Source organism: Carassius gibelio, chromosome B4 (assembly GCF_023724105.1).
Source record: "Carassius gibelio isolate Cgi1373 ecotype wild population from Czech Republic chromosome B4, carGib1.2-hapl.c, whole genome shotgun sequence".
Classification (NCBI taxonomy): domain Eukaryota; kingdom Metazoa; phylum Chordata; class Actinopteri; order Cypriniformes; family Cyprinidae; genus Carassius; species Carassius gibelio.
In genome coordinates this window covers 17210800-17227256 of record NC_068399.1, presented here as the reverse complement: position 1 = coordinate 17227256, position 16457 = coordinate 17210800, and the positions used below count along the sequence as shown (strand labels likewise).

Here is a 16457-nt window from a genome sequence, read left to right as displayed (position 1 = left end):
AATATATTATCTTTAAATGTCATATCAAATAACACACTGACTGTAGTGAAAATTATAATCATGTGCTTCCATATGTTAGTCAACCCATTATAGTAAGGGTACTACTTTAAAAAAAAATTACAAAATATTATTAAACACTAAAATGTAATATGTATTTTTGTTTAAATAAAGTACTTAAGTATGTTGCACACATAATACACTCTCTTCATTACTATATTATTATTTGCACTTCTTGGTGAGATTTGAACCCATGACATTGAAGCTTGCTAGCACCATGCTGTTCTAGTTAAGCTACAGGAACACCATGGTACTAAAATGTCTCTAAAGTCAGCTTAACTGAAAAGACCTTTAAGGAACTCACCATTCATTTGGCTTTGCAGAACAGTAAGAGTTTTGCAATGTTCTTTTCGTCCTGTACATACTAATTAGATTCATTGTCCACTGTTGCTCAGCAAATATAGAGTTTCTTTTACTGCAAATAAGAGGTTGACTCAGCGTTATAACTATATACAACCTTATTAGTAAAGTGGCATTACATAATGATTGATTAAACCCATTTTCTTACTTCAATATATTATGCTTTGTTATCTGAACAATAATTTTACAGTGAAAAGTGCTGTATGGTTAAATCAGTTTTAAAAGGGTCAGGTTAACTCTCCATGTGCCATTGCATATTGTAGCAATGGTTTTTCAGCAACGCCGCTAACCATTGAACAAATCCTCATCCTGCTGGCTGACCCATTGCTGGCATCATCAGTGAACATTGTTCTTTTGATGAAAACATGAGAAAGACATCACAGCAATGTCTGTGCCAGTCTAACTCTTTTGCCCAGTGAACACTGACCACACACAGCAGGAGTTTGTTGGGTGGTTTCTAAAAACTTCCAGAAGCAGTAATACTGGCCATGTCCCTTCACATTGACTACTGTGTCCCCTCTAACCACTTTTCTTTGAACACGTGAGAGAGACCATACTATGTAAGCACTCCTATTGGCTCATCATGTGAACTACGAGATGGTTTTAGTGGAGGGAAATCTTCTCCCAAGTCTCAGTGAATGCAGTGTCTGTTCATCGAAGCAATGAGAGAGCTCATTCCTCTGAGGTCAGCCAGACCGTACTTTGACAAAACTTACCCAAGAAGCCAGGCTAAGCATCAATCATCTAGACAGGAATTATATCAAATAAATACTCGACAACCCCTTTTCCACGGATTATGTTATTGCAGTGTTTTACACATGTATGCGCTGATGAGTGTGGATAATGTGGTTCGGTTTCTAAATCAAATCAGATCATTTTATTGTCACGTCATCATTTACAGTGATGATGGATGAAAGTCTTGGTTGCGTGTTCCAAAAACAATGCAGTGGTGTAGTGACAGATATCAGACCACAGCATTCAAAGTAATATACTCACAGTAAAAATATATTGTGCACTATGTGCACAATATACTCATAGTACAGAGAATATATATAAGAGTTATATTGTTTATCAATATCTAATCTCAAATTGGATACTTTATGGCATGATTTACAAGTTCAACAGGAAACAGCTGTTTATGTTAAAGCTCCTTATTTAATTCTCAAAACAAACATGAAAATGAATTTATACATTTGCAACTATATGCACAATATGCAAAATTAATTGATTAAATATCGTTTTATTTTTGCTTCTCAACATAACAGGCAAATAAATCGAATTTAAATTTAAATAAATCGATACATTTGTATGTGTGTGTTTATTTGTTTTACTGTCATGTTTGTTTTGAGTATTAAATACAATATATATATATATATATATATATATATATATATATATATATATATATATTACAAAAAGTTATAAAAATTACAAAAATTTGTACTGTCAAACGATTAATCGCATCCAAAATAAAAGTTTTTGCTTACATAATATATGTGTGTACTGTGTATATTTATTATGTAGCTATATATGAATTCACACACATGCATGTATATATTTAAGAAAAAATGTTATGTTTATACTTAAAAAAATGTATATATATAATTATATTAATATAAATATATACATGGAAATATATTGAAAAGAGATACTGTATGTGTGTGTATTTATATATACACATAATACATTTACACAGTATACACACATATATTATGTAAGCAAAACTTTGATTTTGGATGCGATTAATCGTTTGACAGCACTAGTAACAATGCAAACAGGTTTCCTGTAAGGGGTAAGTTTGGGGTTAGGGATAAAAAAATATCGTTTGGTCAGAATAGAAGTAATAGAAGTTTATGGAAAGTCCCCACAATTCACAGCAACAAACGCGCGCGCGCGCGTGTGTGTAGTCGGAGCAAAAATAACGACATATCTGCTGGGAATACAGTATACAGAGATGAAAAAGACACCGTGCAAATTACGCATGGGAGTGTCTCTGAATTCAACTTCTGTCCCTTTCTAAAAACTCGCCACTTTCTCTCTCTTATTCCTTTTCATTCTGCAATGCAATCTTTTCTGTCCTATTAGTAAGTCCTAATAGAAATATCCAAATTCGAGCCTATTCTAAGAAGCAGATGACGTTATTTGACAGGGTGCCCGAAATCCTTAATGAGTAACTTAGCAAGAGGAGAAGGCAAATGCTGCCCCAGCTGTTTCCTGTTGAAAATGTCTCTGTAATGTAGATAAATGTGAGGGATTTTCTCTCCAAATCCGTCTCCTGTTCGCTAAATCTCACTTCTCCACAACGAGCCTGCGCAATGGAACAAAGTCGGAATATTGAGATGTGACATTGCCCGCATCTCATCCTCTTTCTCGCTTTTTAATGACTTCAAACAAGTTCATTTTTGCTGGGCTTTTGCTGGAGACCCAAGGGGATGTCTAGCGGTCATTTCTTCCAGGGGCATTGGTGTGATGTCTTTAAGGTAACTTAAAATATTTCCTTTCAAAGCAAATAGACACCTTGGACTAACCATTATTGATTTCTTACTGAAGCAATAGTCTGTAACATAGATCATATAGGGACTGAATGGTATTTTAAAGACAATTTTTTAATCAATAATCAATCTGCATCTTTGTGCAATTTGCATGACATTAGACTGTGCATGCAGAAGTATTTCACATTAAAGATCTGACAGCTGTAATATGGCAAACTTTTAAGACTTACGACAGATTGCATGATGTGCGTGGTGAGTCATATCATGATGCACCAGGGAGTTAGTTAATTTGCGCAGTGCACAAGTGACCAACTTGTATATCACGACCCTTAAAAGTAAATATTGCTGAGTCGACACGAATAAGGGCTCGGGCAAAGGGTTTTGCAGCATACTTGTGCGTTGTGTGGTTGCGCATTATATTCTATTTTATTATGTAAAGTGCTTCCTCTTTGGGTTTGGCGGCTTTGCAGCTTTCCAGTTCCACCTCACGTATCTGTAGGTGAACCACAATGTTTTATCCAAGCAACCCAAAAATGCATGGTTTACAAAAGCGCTCTTCTTTTACCGGACACTGAGTTCAAGCAACAGTATCCTATTGGCACGGGGGAGTACTAGGCGCTTCAAAGCGTGCGCTGGAGACAGTTCCGCGCGCATTTGTAGAGAAGTGCCTCGAAATAACGCGCTCTGGTTTAGCGAGATTGCGTGCGGAGGACATTGACTTGTAAAGCCACCACAGAAAAGGAGTTATACATCTGAATAAATGCACGCGCGCAAAAGACAGGTGCATTGAACAGTTCAACTTTTTATAGCATTTTATCGGTTTTTTATTTCATTCTTTTTATGTGCAACGAGAAGAGGATGCTTTCAGACGTATCCTCAATATCCAGGCACCTGTCTCTGCAGGCTATTTGATATTCAAAAGATGTTAGAAACATGAATGTGTTAAGTAGCATCAGACAGACAGACAGAAAGAAAGAAAGAAAGAAAGATAGATAGATAGATAGATAGATAGATAGATAGATAGATCGATAGATCGATAGATAGATAGATAGATAGATAGATAGATAGATAGATAGATAGATAGACAGACAGATAGAATACAAGCAAGATATCCATAAATAAATAAGGTAAATAAAGATGCACATTATCCTCATTTATGTTTCAGTGCATAGATGTAATGTATTTCTGGTTTCCTTCTCTCTGGGATGCAGTGTACCATGCGCTGTCTCTCGTGCACCCACACCCTGTCACTGGTGCTGTGCGTCCTCGCGTTGACTCCCCCGACACTGGAGGCGGGGCCGGAGACGCTGTGCGGGGCGGAGCTTGTAGACACGCTGCAGTTTGTGTGTGGAGACAGGGGCTTTTATTTCAGTAAGTGCACATTTTATTTATTCATCAACTGCTGCTTTTTCTCTTCCTCTCTCTCTCTCTCTCTCTCTATCTCTCTTTTCCCATGCACTAATGCGCCACTCATAAATAAGAAAAGCATCAGTTTTCATGTCTTGCTGTCCAATTTTCCAAAATGTTCCCTCCGTTCTGCTTTTGCTTTATTTGTCTCAGATATACTGGATAGAAAGTTTATAATCTAAGTAATCCACTGATGCCAAACACTACTTGATGTCAATGCCTGTTTTTAAACATATTATGCATGATCCTTCAGTGCATGCTATTCCAAGTAAAAATGTTTATATGCTTTAATCAAAACACTGTATATATGAACTTGCCTCGAAAATGATTTTACTTATTCACAAATCCCTCACTTTTAAAACCACCCTTTAAAACACAGGTGTTTTATGATCCAATCACTTTTCAAAAGCCAAAAAATATATAAAAATTATGAAAGTATGTCATTATGGAAGTAAAATAGGTTGTGAATTCCACTTCACTTTAGATTATTGTAAGGTGAGCACTTGCAATGCCGAAGAGGCAGCTGAAAAATGACTGATGCTCGTGTATAACATTTAAAGAAGATCAGCCAACTGCTTTGCTCCCAGAATGAGGTTGCTGGAATTTGGCGAACACGAGTAGGCAGGGCAAATAAATGTAGTGCACTTCCAACTGAATACGGGGGACTACCCAAAGAAAACCATTTTGAATCCTAGACTTAAATCTCTCTTTTTCCACAAGCCATGAGAACTGCTGAGTCTTGGGTTGTCCCAATCAGCAGTGGGAGAGATTCAGGAGTTCCAGACCTTGATGGGTCTTGCTTTTTACACTTTGTTCATACACTTTGTAGACTCGCTTTTCCTATCTGATCTGATCTCCTATCAGTTAATTGAAATTTATTCTGTAATGTTTATTTGTCTTTTTTCTGACAGGGTGATCTATTTGCATACTAATAAGATAATAATAAATTGTTTTTAATTGTCTTTTTTTCGTATTTAAAGTGAAATCAATCAATCAATCAATAAATCAATCAATCAATGAATCAATTCATGCAACATTGGATTAAAGTTACTTTTAACCCAAAAAATGAAAACTATTTCATTTCATTTCTATTTAAAACGTTTCATGCGGAATGGTTCTACCATTGACAATACTTCAGCCACATTTTAACTGCAAAATGCAAAATAGCATGAGTCCCAAACAATATACTGAATAACTATTTTGCAATGTCTACTAAGCAGTGACTAGATAAAAAAGTTTCTAATTTTAGAATATTCATAATTTCCTGAAAAATCAATTGTCCTATCTATGACATTTAATTTCAGTGTACCAAATGAGACTAGTAACATCACCATGTGCAGCTATTATGTTTTAAACCTTTGCACATTTATTGTTATCTGTTTGAGTTACCTGATGAGATATTTATGACGTGCAAATGGCTAAAGGAAGCACGAGAGTCTCGGGCCACTGATGATGACACATGAAGTAATTATTTTGACAAGTGGACAGAACCCACTGGTTCTGTGGAGACACATTTTATTCACTTACTTTAAAAGCGAAGCGAAATTGAACTTCAAGTTAGAGTTGACATTTTAAGTTTCCAGTCAACAACATTTGAGCTTTTAGTGGTCACAAAGGAGCTGGCTGGATCGCTCATGGCTGTCAATGGGCATGTGTTTGTTTTGTCAGTACAGAGCCTAAAATAAACACGTTTATGCTAATCTGAACTTTCCATGAAATTATTGCATCAGCATGACAGATTCGGTGAAGAGCAAATAGATTATTTTATACAGATCATTTGACTTTGACCTATTACTGTATGTAGTATAAAACCTAAAAGAATTTCTTACAGTATGTAGTGTACCCCAACAACCCCATCTTTTTAACTCTTATTATACTTTATATCATTATTAATATTATTTTGTAGTTGTTATTCTAAACCTGTTTTTGTTTGTTTTGTTTAACAAAAAATCTGTTTTTACTGGGGGGTTTTGTTTGTTTTTTCTGTTTATCTAAACCGTTTTTTTCTAAACCTGTTTTGCTTTGATTTGTTTTCCTTTGTTTAACTCCAAAGTATTATTGTCACTTCTATAAAGAAAACAACTTTGATGGACTGTCTTCAAACACATGAATCCAATAATAAATTAACTGGATTCATATATGTGACAATTAGCATTGTGTTCAGTGACAGCTGCAATGCAGCCCATCTTGCCAGTGCCCTTACTGCCAGCGGAACTCCACTCACATTTCAAAACTTCAGATTTCATTATCTTGAAATAATGGCCTATAACTCGGAAAATACTACTCAATGGAAATTTTTTATTAAAACAAAATGTGGCTTTTTGAGGACATAGTGAAGAGCACAACATAGAAGAACATAAGAGAAGAAACTGGCAGTGCATTATTTTTTTCTCTCCCAATTGTTAACTTTGAAATGCCTCAGTGTCATCCTTATCCCACATTGTCTTGGGTTATTGGAAAGGAAAGGGGCTCCGAAACGATTGATGCAGATCTAGAGCACATCATTCTTTTTTTTTCTTTTTTTACAAAGAACACCTCATGGCCTGGGGTGTTTGTGTTGACACAAAGCTGCCCTTTCCCTCCATGGTTGTGTAGTCTTTTCCAGCAAAGCACCTCTGACGTCTGCCAACAGGCTGAACGTGCACCTCATGATGCATTCCCATTCCCCAGACACAAACATACTGGGAATGCGGAAAGTTTTGGCTCAGTATGCCCTGTAAACATCACAATTTGTCCAGAGGTGGATGCAAGTCTCCTCTCACACATTTGGAAGGAGCTCTAATGATCTGGCACTTCAGGATGACAGGTGAATTTCTGCTGAAAGTTGCTTCGTTTAGAATTATGTGAATCCTGAAAGAAATTATGCTGCATTCGAGTGTTTCAAGTTATTTTGATCAAAATGAAATGTACTTTATGGGCTGTTTCATATATTTTTTTTCACTTTCTGACAAAACCAGGAAGCTTTTCAATGTAAATGAAGGACCATTCAGAGCAAATAATGCACATTTGGTATGTAACTGTTTCTTTTAGCTATTTATTTTACAACTCTTGTGCTGTCATGGAAAATTATAGGAAATATAGTTTGGATACACAAGCTTGTGGCCTAATAAAGCAGCTGAATAAATAGCATTTCTGGCCAGCGTTATTGCAATTCTTTATCAACAGAGCACAAAATGCCTGTAAAGTAAATGGTACTACCAGCATTAATAATTACGACATGGTATGATCAGTACCAAATCATTTTTGTCCAATTCTTTAATTGATATCAGCTCAACTTAGAAAGTCTGGCTCTGATATTGGTGTTCTTATGCCATCAACTTGCAAATAGATGCTTCCAACATTACTAAGTAGTATTATTAATCAATCTGTGATGAAAAGATTGCAGGTCATCTCCTCTCAGTAGCAAAGACTGCAAAACAGAATGGATGTTCTGTCACAAACATCACTGATAGCAGCACTTTTCAATTCCGTTTGTCTGGTTTCATTATGTTTGAAGCAGCTGGAGAGAAGAACACACCAACAGCACACAGTCAGGCTTGGCTCTTGTCCTAGAGCAGCACCGGATTATGGGGGATTACAGGATGATCAGGATGCCCCCTGCCCCCTCCCGTCCCGTAGTTCTACTGGAAACAAACACGTTGCAGAGGACACTGGGTATTCTGGGTTTTTAACACTCTTCTAGTGTGAAGAAGGTTTTTATTTTTTTATTTTTATTTTTTTACCACAAGGCCTAATATATAAGAACTGTTTGTGTCTGAATAACAAGACTTGCAGACAAAAATACTTTTCACTAAACCCAAGCATGAACCAAGACAAGATTTTTGAGCCAAGTGCATTTGATAAATCCAATTGATTTTTACCTGTAGATCATTTACACTAAAAGGAAAGTTCTGTCATCATATTCCCACCCCTCTGTTGCTTGAACCTCACATGACAAAGTGAACAAAGAACAGAGTTCTTATTGACGCAGTTTGGAACTTCATTAAAAATAAAGTTCATCCACACTTTCCTAACGTTAGGATCAGAAGGAAGGCAACACAGACACTGTTTTTCCACAACTTGGCACTGGACAGCGTCTTGTCATCTTCAGAGTAATTGCTATCTTTTGGTTTCTGAGTAGACCTGTGCATTCGCCCTCTCTCGTAAACACTACATGTTTGGATGTCGGTGGGTGGGGCTAAACAAGCAGCGCTGTAGAAGCAGGCATTGATCTTCTTCTGTGGAGGCGGTAGTTATCAACACTATTACAACATTATATCTATCTATCTGATACAAAAATATAAAAAAAATAATTCATTTCTAATGTATAACAGCAAAACAACCTGGTTAAAACATTTCGACAAACAGCAAACCATTACTTGGCTGCTGACAACACAAACAGTTCCTATTCAATCGTTAATGTCCACAAGAGCCAACATCTTTTTGCATAGTAAACAGTGGCAAAAAGAGCCAGCAGGAAAAAAGAAAAAAAAAATGGAAGGAAACTTCATCTTACTATAAACTCTTTGTGGTGCCATTGATAAAGAGGTAGTTTCCAAAGACTATAGCAGCTTTCGTAGTCTCCAGTGAACAGTAAACGTCCTGACACTATGCAGGCAGCGTATGGCAGCAGCTCCAAGAACTGCCTGTTCTTTAATAACCTGAGCATGGCTATAAAACTCAGCTTCTTTCCAGCGGTGTTCCTCATCGGAATGTACATGTTCTGATGCTTGGTAATGTTTAGTTGGAAGCCAGGTGTCTACTCAAAGGTGTTAGGACACATTTGTGCAGTAACGTTTGTGTGTTTGCAACACTGAAGCAGGCGGCACATTGCTCTCAATCACCGTGATGGAGATATGTGCTTAGCTCAGGTTTCACAGCTCTCTCACAGTGTTGTGAATGGGTTGATGTCTTCTGGGGGAGGGGAAGGAAGACTGTGAGCTGAGCTGATACATAATCTATCCCACAATGCAACAATCTTCAATAAATGCATGACCTAATCTCTGGACAATTTATATGGATAATGAAAAACACAAAAGACTGTTACTAATCTGCTTGTTTGACTGATAAAAAGAACAAAACAAGAAAACAGGCCTGCAGAAAAGTGTTGGTTCATAGACGATCTAACAATAATACCTTATTTTAGGATTACAACTTTGACCTCTTAAAATTCAGCAATTCAAATCTCTGAAAAGCCATTATAATGCGATTATAATGCATTATAAGATGTGCTTTTGTTGTATATTACACCTCTTGGGCCACCACTCATTGGATTCCATGAAGTTCATAAAAGCTTTTGTGACAAAAACAGCAGATGTTAATTTTGGTAGGGTATTTGTTATTATTATTATTTTTTAGAAACGGATTAGAAAATCCTCCAGAAAACAATCTGACCAGTTTGTAAGAACCTGACTGACCGGTTTACTGCAAGATAATACAAATAGACCCCTGATTCAGAGAGGAACATTTGATATTTTCAGTTATTTTTAGCATATACTAAATATATGGACGTGAAATAAAAGTCACAAAACTCTAAATGTGCTAAATCTTTGAGCATATAAGGACACTGTTTCAATGAGAAGGCAATCAAAAGTGTCCAAAGTGAGTGTCAACACAATTCTACCATTACAGTGTCCTACATAAAACTCCCAAAACAACTCAACTTTTTTGAAAGATAACAGCGCCCCCTAATCTCCCAGAAGTGTTCGGCACCCAAGAGTCATGCAGTCTGCAGGGATGCATGTTTGTCAGAATTAGAGCACCTCTCTTTCCAAAACACCGTTGTCAGAGTGCAGCAAGTGCAAGGCAGAAGTTAATGCATTTTGTCAGCACTGGCAGCCCTGTGAGCCAAGAGCTATTAACTCTGAAAGGGAAAGGCATTTCCTCCTTGTAAATGCCATATTAAATTATTATTATTATTTCATTTGGTAACAGGGAGAAGCCTATTGGAGCTATATAGCTCTAGGTGAGTGGCGACTTGTAAATGGAGAGTGGGATATTTGTTTAAGGCCACCGGGAGATTTGCGACATGGAGAAAGAAACATTAACTGAGTCAGGTGTCTAAGTGCTACCTTCAACATAAATCCGTTTGGGATCAGACAACCCAAATGTTGAAGTAGTCCAACCTCATCGTCAAACATTATGTCTAGGACATAATAATGCATTGACCCTTATTGACAGCACACAAAATTTATAAGCATGAGGCAGTTTCATGTTCTTTCACATGGGTCATTATCACCTCGCTTAGCAGCGGCATTAACAAGCACTTTGGGAAAAGTTCACGCTTCATCCTGGTCTTATATAGGAACATCATTCTTCTCAACAGAGCAAAGGGGGTTTTCTCCATAGGTTAATTTGACCCTCACAAGGGCTGAATTTAGCCTCCCAAACCAGCAGTCAAGTTTGAAGATATCAGATTTAAAACTGCAAAACGTGATATTCTCAACATTTCGGTCAGTGTGACCTCCATTTAACTGGGGGGCTTGCCAAGAAGGGTCCGCTCTTTGCAAAGCAATACCCTGTAAATTTCACGCTGAAGAAATTCATGTCATTAACACACCCATATATCTGAAGAATCACAGCTACGGTCTGGCTGCTATGCTAAGCTATTATAGAGCTCATGACCGGGCTTTGAGCCACAGGTTACTGGTGAAAGTTTTAGAGATTTAGCATTTCAAAGCATGACCTTGCAGGCTGTAATTGTTCTTCATGAGCTGGTGCCATGCCAAGAATATAATGGATAAAGGGCTTGAACTCAATGTGATGACAGGCTTTATTTAACGTACCTACGGACAAATTCTAGCATGCTATTAAATGCTGGCCTTCGCCCACAGCAGAGATTCAGAAGAGCTTTTGCTTTTCGTATGCATATTTTGACCTCCAAATGGTTATTTATGAATGTTATTTCTATGCATCCAACAGGCAAACCGACAGGATATGGGCCTAGTTCGAGACGGTCCCACAATCGCGGCATCGTGGATGAATGCTGCTTTCAGAGCTGTGAGCTGAGGCGCCTAGAGATGTACTGTGCGCCCGTAAAGCCTGGCAAAACTCCACGATCCCTACGAGCGCAACGACACACAGACAGTACCAGGACAGCAAAGGTGTGCAGCCATGCTGATGATGTCAGAACTAACCCTTCGCTAAGCTCCGCCCTCACTCCATTTATTCTTTCTATGCTCCTTGTGTCAATATTGTAAGTTTAACCATACTATATTTTTGATTAAAATGCCCCAGGATTTCTTCCAAATTACATTAAAGAAAGGGCAAAAAATTTTGGTGGATGGATGCTTAACTATCATTGGTCAGTACCATTTTAAGGCAGGGGCTTAGCGAAGGGTCAAATTGTTGTACATTTGTACATTTCTGTAAAGCCTTGAAATGGATAATAGTTTACAGTATGTCATATGAACTTTATCTCCTGCAGAAACCTATATGTGGACATAGCCACTCTTCCTGTAAGGTAAGTCTTTCCTCAGTCTGAAATAAACCATAATTAACATGATGATGCTTGAATGCTTATATAATGGCATTCAAAATGAGTGCATTTTCTGATATGGAACCTGTATTAAAGAAATAGTTCCTTAACATAAAACTTCAGTCATTTACTCACCCTTATGTCATTTAAAACCTGTATGACTGACTTTCTGGTAAATTCTTTAGCTCCAAAAGGACGAAACTCTTTCCACAACTCTATGTTAAAGGGCTTTTAAAGCTTTGCGTGAAAAACAGAACAAAATTTAAGAACCATTATTTATCCATCCTAACTCTTCATAAGGATGTCCAAACATAACATTCTTTTGAGTCATATCTTCAATTAAATCCATTGATTCAATTCACTATACCAGAATGATTCATTCACAAAACAGACTGATCCAATTCTCAAGTTGAACTCATTGACCAGCAGCTCACTTATGGGAAAAATCAGCGAATAATGGCTTACATTTTGTTCTGTTTATAACACACAGAGTTGGAATATAGCACACTATATTATATATAAGTTATATGGACCACTTTTAAGATACTTTCACATCCTTTTTGAAGCTCGAAAGCTCCTGTTCCCATTTTATGCGACCGCATTGGTAAAAACTGACTGGCACTATCTCCAAAATTTCTCCTTTTGTGTTCCACTCAAGAAAGAAAGTCATATGTGCTTGAAACGGATGAGTAAAAATGACAGAACTGTCATTTTTTGGGTTTACCTCATCTCAGAGCTCAGGAAATAATGCTGGTACATTGTGTTGCGATACATACGTCAGGAAAAAGCAGCTCTTCCCTCGCCCCCACTGCCCAAATGTGGGCCATCCTTTTAAGTGCTCTCAGTCGTCCTCTCTCGAAAAAGAAAACCATTAGCAAGTGATCTGCCTAAGTGGTTTTTGTGGTAGACTTGCATGTGCTCTCCACAGACATATTTCTGCACCCATACGTCATGCGCTGGAAGCCAAATCTAAGGTCACCTTAGATGTCTGCATGCTGAGTTCAGAGTCTGGCCCCTTACATGCGGCCTTTGCATGTGGTTTCATTCCCAGCTCATGAATTACACTTATTAATCTTGCTGCGGTGAAACCTTTGATGTGTTGCTTTGACAGTAGATTTCCTCAGCATTATGAAATAACACTCCATTCACTAAACAGCTGTGTTGTTATGGGCAGCAGCAGCCGTTCTGCTCTCCTTGGGTCGGCTTTCTGCGTTACTTCTCATCGCTACTGAAGCTTACTGCCTTTCTCTTTCTTATTTTCAGGAGGTCCATCAGAAGAACTCGAGCCGAGGAAACACAGGGGGCAGAAACTATCGCATGTAGAGGACAGTAGGGCGAATGGCTGAGAGAGACAAGTGAAACAGTTGGACAGAGGAAATCAAGTGGAAAGAAAGACTGAAGTCTTGCAGGGACGTGCTCCACTGTAAAAAAAAAAAAAAAAAAAAAAAAACATAAAAAAACCCAACAAAATACTAAAAATACAAGCCCCATGTTAAGACAAAAAAGAAATCTGATGTTTCCATACCCTGCACCATTCCATACTGGGGGAAAATGCTAAATTAGCTGCTAGAAAAGTCAAATGATAACTGTTTATCCTCCTCGTGTGAACGGTTGCACCTAATGGATGCCGAAAACTTTTTATAGTGGCAAAATATTAATGTTTGCGGGCACAGAGAGGAGTGAGATCACGGACCGTGTTGACAAGAAAGGCTGTCTAGACCGTTTGGAACCCTTGCAAAACCGATCTACGGCTGCACAGAGAGATGGCAGATAAAATACAAATCAGTCTTTTCGTATTTGAATCATTGTGCAAGACCAGATCAAGGGGGATTTTACAAAAGCCTTATGCAGATGTGCTGAGGTGCTCTAGAGAACACATTTAGGATTGATGGAACGCGACCTACATCCTGCAAAACACCTTGTGGTGTGTGTGTGTGTTTTTTTTTTTATTGTGTGTGAGGGATCTTTGCTTCTTCTTTTTTTAATAATTTGAACTGCATGGTTTACGTTCTTTAGAAAATGGGAGGTGAAAGCCATTCACTCAAACAGTTATCCGCATGCATTTACACCAGTGTATCAGCACACACAGGAAAGACAGAGGGATGACACCAGAAACCACAACAGATGCAAACATTTACTAGCGATTGTAACATATACCATTAAGAAGAACATAATCTAATCAAAAAGGAAGTCGCAGGTTTGCATCTTTACAGCGAAAGACCGGTGACATGATTGCAACTCACTAGCTGTATTAAAAGGATATTTCGCCCAAAAATTCAAATTGTGTCATTTACTCATTTTTACTCATGTGTTTATTTACAATATGACTTTTTCAGTCCATTTCTGATTCTGGTTTCTGCTGGGTAAAGGCAGTTGTGAATTTATTTTGCATAATACAGCCTTATTGGTTAACGTGTGTCTATTTTAAACTATCACACAATGACCTTTTTATTTTTTTCGCTACAGTGGAAATGGGCTTATATAAAGGAGAAATTTGTCAGTGGACAATGATTTACACTTCTGGATTGCAGAGCACCATTCATTTGGAATCATGTTTTATTTGCATTTACTGTCCTTTTTGAAGCTTTACAGACGTGGTCGCTATAACCTATTACTGTACAGCAACTATTAGAACAAAAATTCTCATTCTGAAAAAGAAATTAATGACAGAATGTCTATTTTTGGGTGAACTATCCCTCTACACCCCTATTTAGGCCGTTTCCACAGTCCCTCTGCATGGTGATTTCCTCTTTCCTGACCCCAATGGATCACGTCAACCCACACTGTTTACTCTGTATCTATACTCAACCTATATTAACCTTTGCATTCTCTAACCATAATCGTATGTGATGGCATCATATAGCGGAACCATATAAAAGATCAACCCACTGTATAATGGTGCTATTTTGTAGTTTGTTACTTGCAGGGGTTGGCTGAAAACATGAAGCTCTGTGTTGGAAGTCCTCCCTTTTGCACAGCCTTGTGGCCACCATTGTAATAATATTATTTTATTTTGATTTTTAAGCTATTTCAATAAGGTTACAGTGTAAGCGAGCGAAAGTATTTTTGTGAGAGCTGTGAATGCATGGAAAAAGTAAAAAAAAAAAAAAAAAGTGGCCGAGATGGTTAATTGCTGTTTTTTGTTTTCTCTGCGGTTTTTAAATTATTCTTTTTGAAACATTAACGTCCCTATGCCAAAAAAAAACTTGACAGAGTACTGTGAACTGCAAATGTCCAACATTACCAAGATTTTGACTTTTCATGCATACTACATTCATTTAGACGTCCTGGCACTGATTCTACAACTCATGTATTTGTAACTGGCAAGGAAATGGTGCAAAACAGTCTTCAGTGTAATACAGACACAGTTACAGTACAGTTAGTAACGGTTTAATTTGGCTAACACTGTATGGCTATTCAGGACCATTGTTTATCTTTTTCACTTGCCTGTGTTTTTACTTATCAATATATCTGGGAAGATTTAACAGGACAATTGCACCAAAATTAAGTCAATTACACCATCAGTGTTATGAAGAAATGGTATGTTTTAAGTAGCAGGATGTTAACCATTTGAAGATAAATCATCTATAAACAAGATGATGGATAACATTTTCAGAAAGGTAACTATCCATTTCTGGACAAAAGGGTTTGCAATTTTGAACTGCGCAGTATGCGTTTTATATAATCTCAATCTGAATTAAGAAACAATAGAATCATGTAGAATCATATTCATTAGCCACCCAGAATGTCTATGTAATGTGCACAAGTTTGATATAATAGACTTCCAGCAAAAGGTCCTCACCTAATACCAAAGACTTTGAATATATTTAAGGTTTGTTGGTTATTACTTTGTGACAAATATCATGAGCAGCACTAAAGATAAAAAAACATTGTGCTTATTTTGAAGTTGTTCCGTTTCCATTCAGTTGAATGTAGGATTTAAGACTGCTGCAGAGATTTGTGGCACTTTGCTTGAGTTTGATAGTTGTCATCCGAACATAAATCCAGAGACAGAAACAGTATGGAAGAACAAATATTAGAGGATTCTGGGCATTTATCATTAAAGCATTCTTTTGATTGTGAGGCTTTCATTAGGCTACTGGTGCTCAATTGCTTTCTGTACAAAATATGAAAATACTGACAGATTGTTCACCGTTCCTGCTGAATAAACCACTTGTCAATACCTGACGTCTCAAAGAGTGATTATTACAATAACAGGAACTATATTTTTTAGAAAAAATATTTGCTGATTATTTGCCAGTTCATGGGGGAGGGGCTTTTTGCTCATTGAGAGCATTTGATTGGGCAAAAATCTGTTAGTGCAGGATGAGTCATCTATTCATCTGTTCACCCAGACTCTTTGGCAGCCCAAAGGTAACACACACAGACTGTCTTTCAAGCACAGGAGCAATATTTCTGCCCCTTGCAAAGCACCTCAAATACTAAAAGATAATAAAGGTATAGCATTTGCCAAATTGTACATTAAAGCCTTAAACCTGCACATTCACCGCATGACAAAGTGATACTTCCTAAAATATTGCTAGTTCTGCCAAGACAAACAAATCAGACTGTGGCTGTACTGACCAGAAAAAAAACCCCGAAAAAAACAAAAACAAACTGCACATTCAGCTCTTTCTCAGAGGTACTCCGTAACGAGACAAAGGTCTTGCAATCTGTCAGCACTT

The 16457-nt window shown here is 37.4% G+C and overlaps 1 protein-coding gene across 1 annotated transcript; it reads left to right on the top strand.

Annotated features, from left to right (window-relative positions):
- The first annotated feature begins 2499 nt into the window (after positions 1–2499).
- On the top strand, positions 2500–15955 carry LOC127956905 (insulin-like growth factor I, adult form). Its single transcript, XM_052555186.1, is given in 6 exon segments — positions 2500–2845; positions 2847–2897; positions 4121–4280; positions 11217–11398; positions 11722–11757; positions 13036–15955. Coding segments are annotated over 6 exon segments (537 nt in total). The 5' UTR covers positions 2500–2797; the 3' UTR covers positions 13096–15955.
- Positions 15956–16457: the final 502 nt, after the last annotated feature.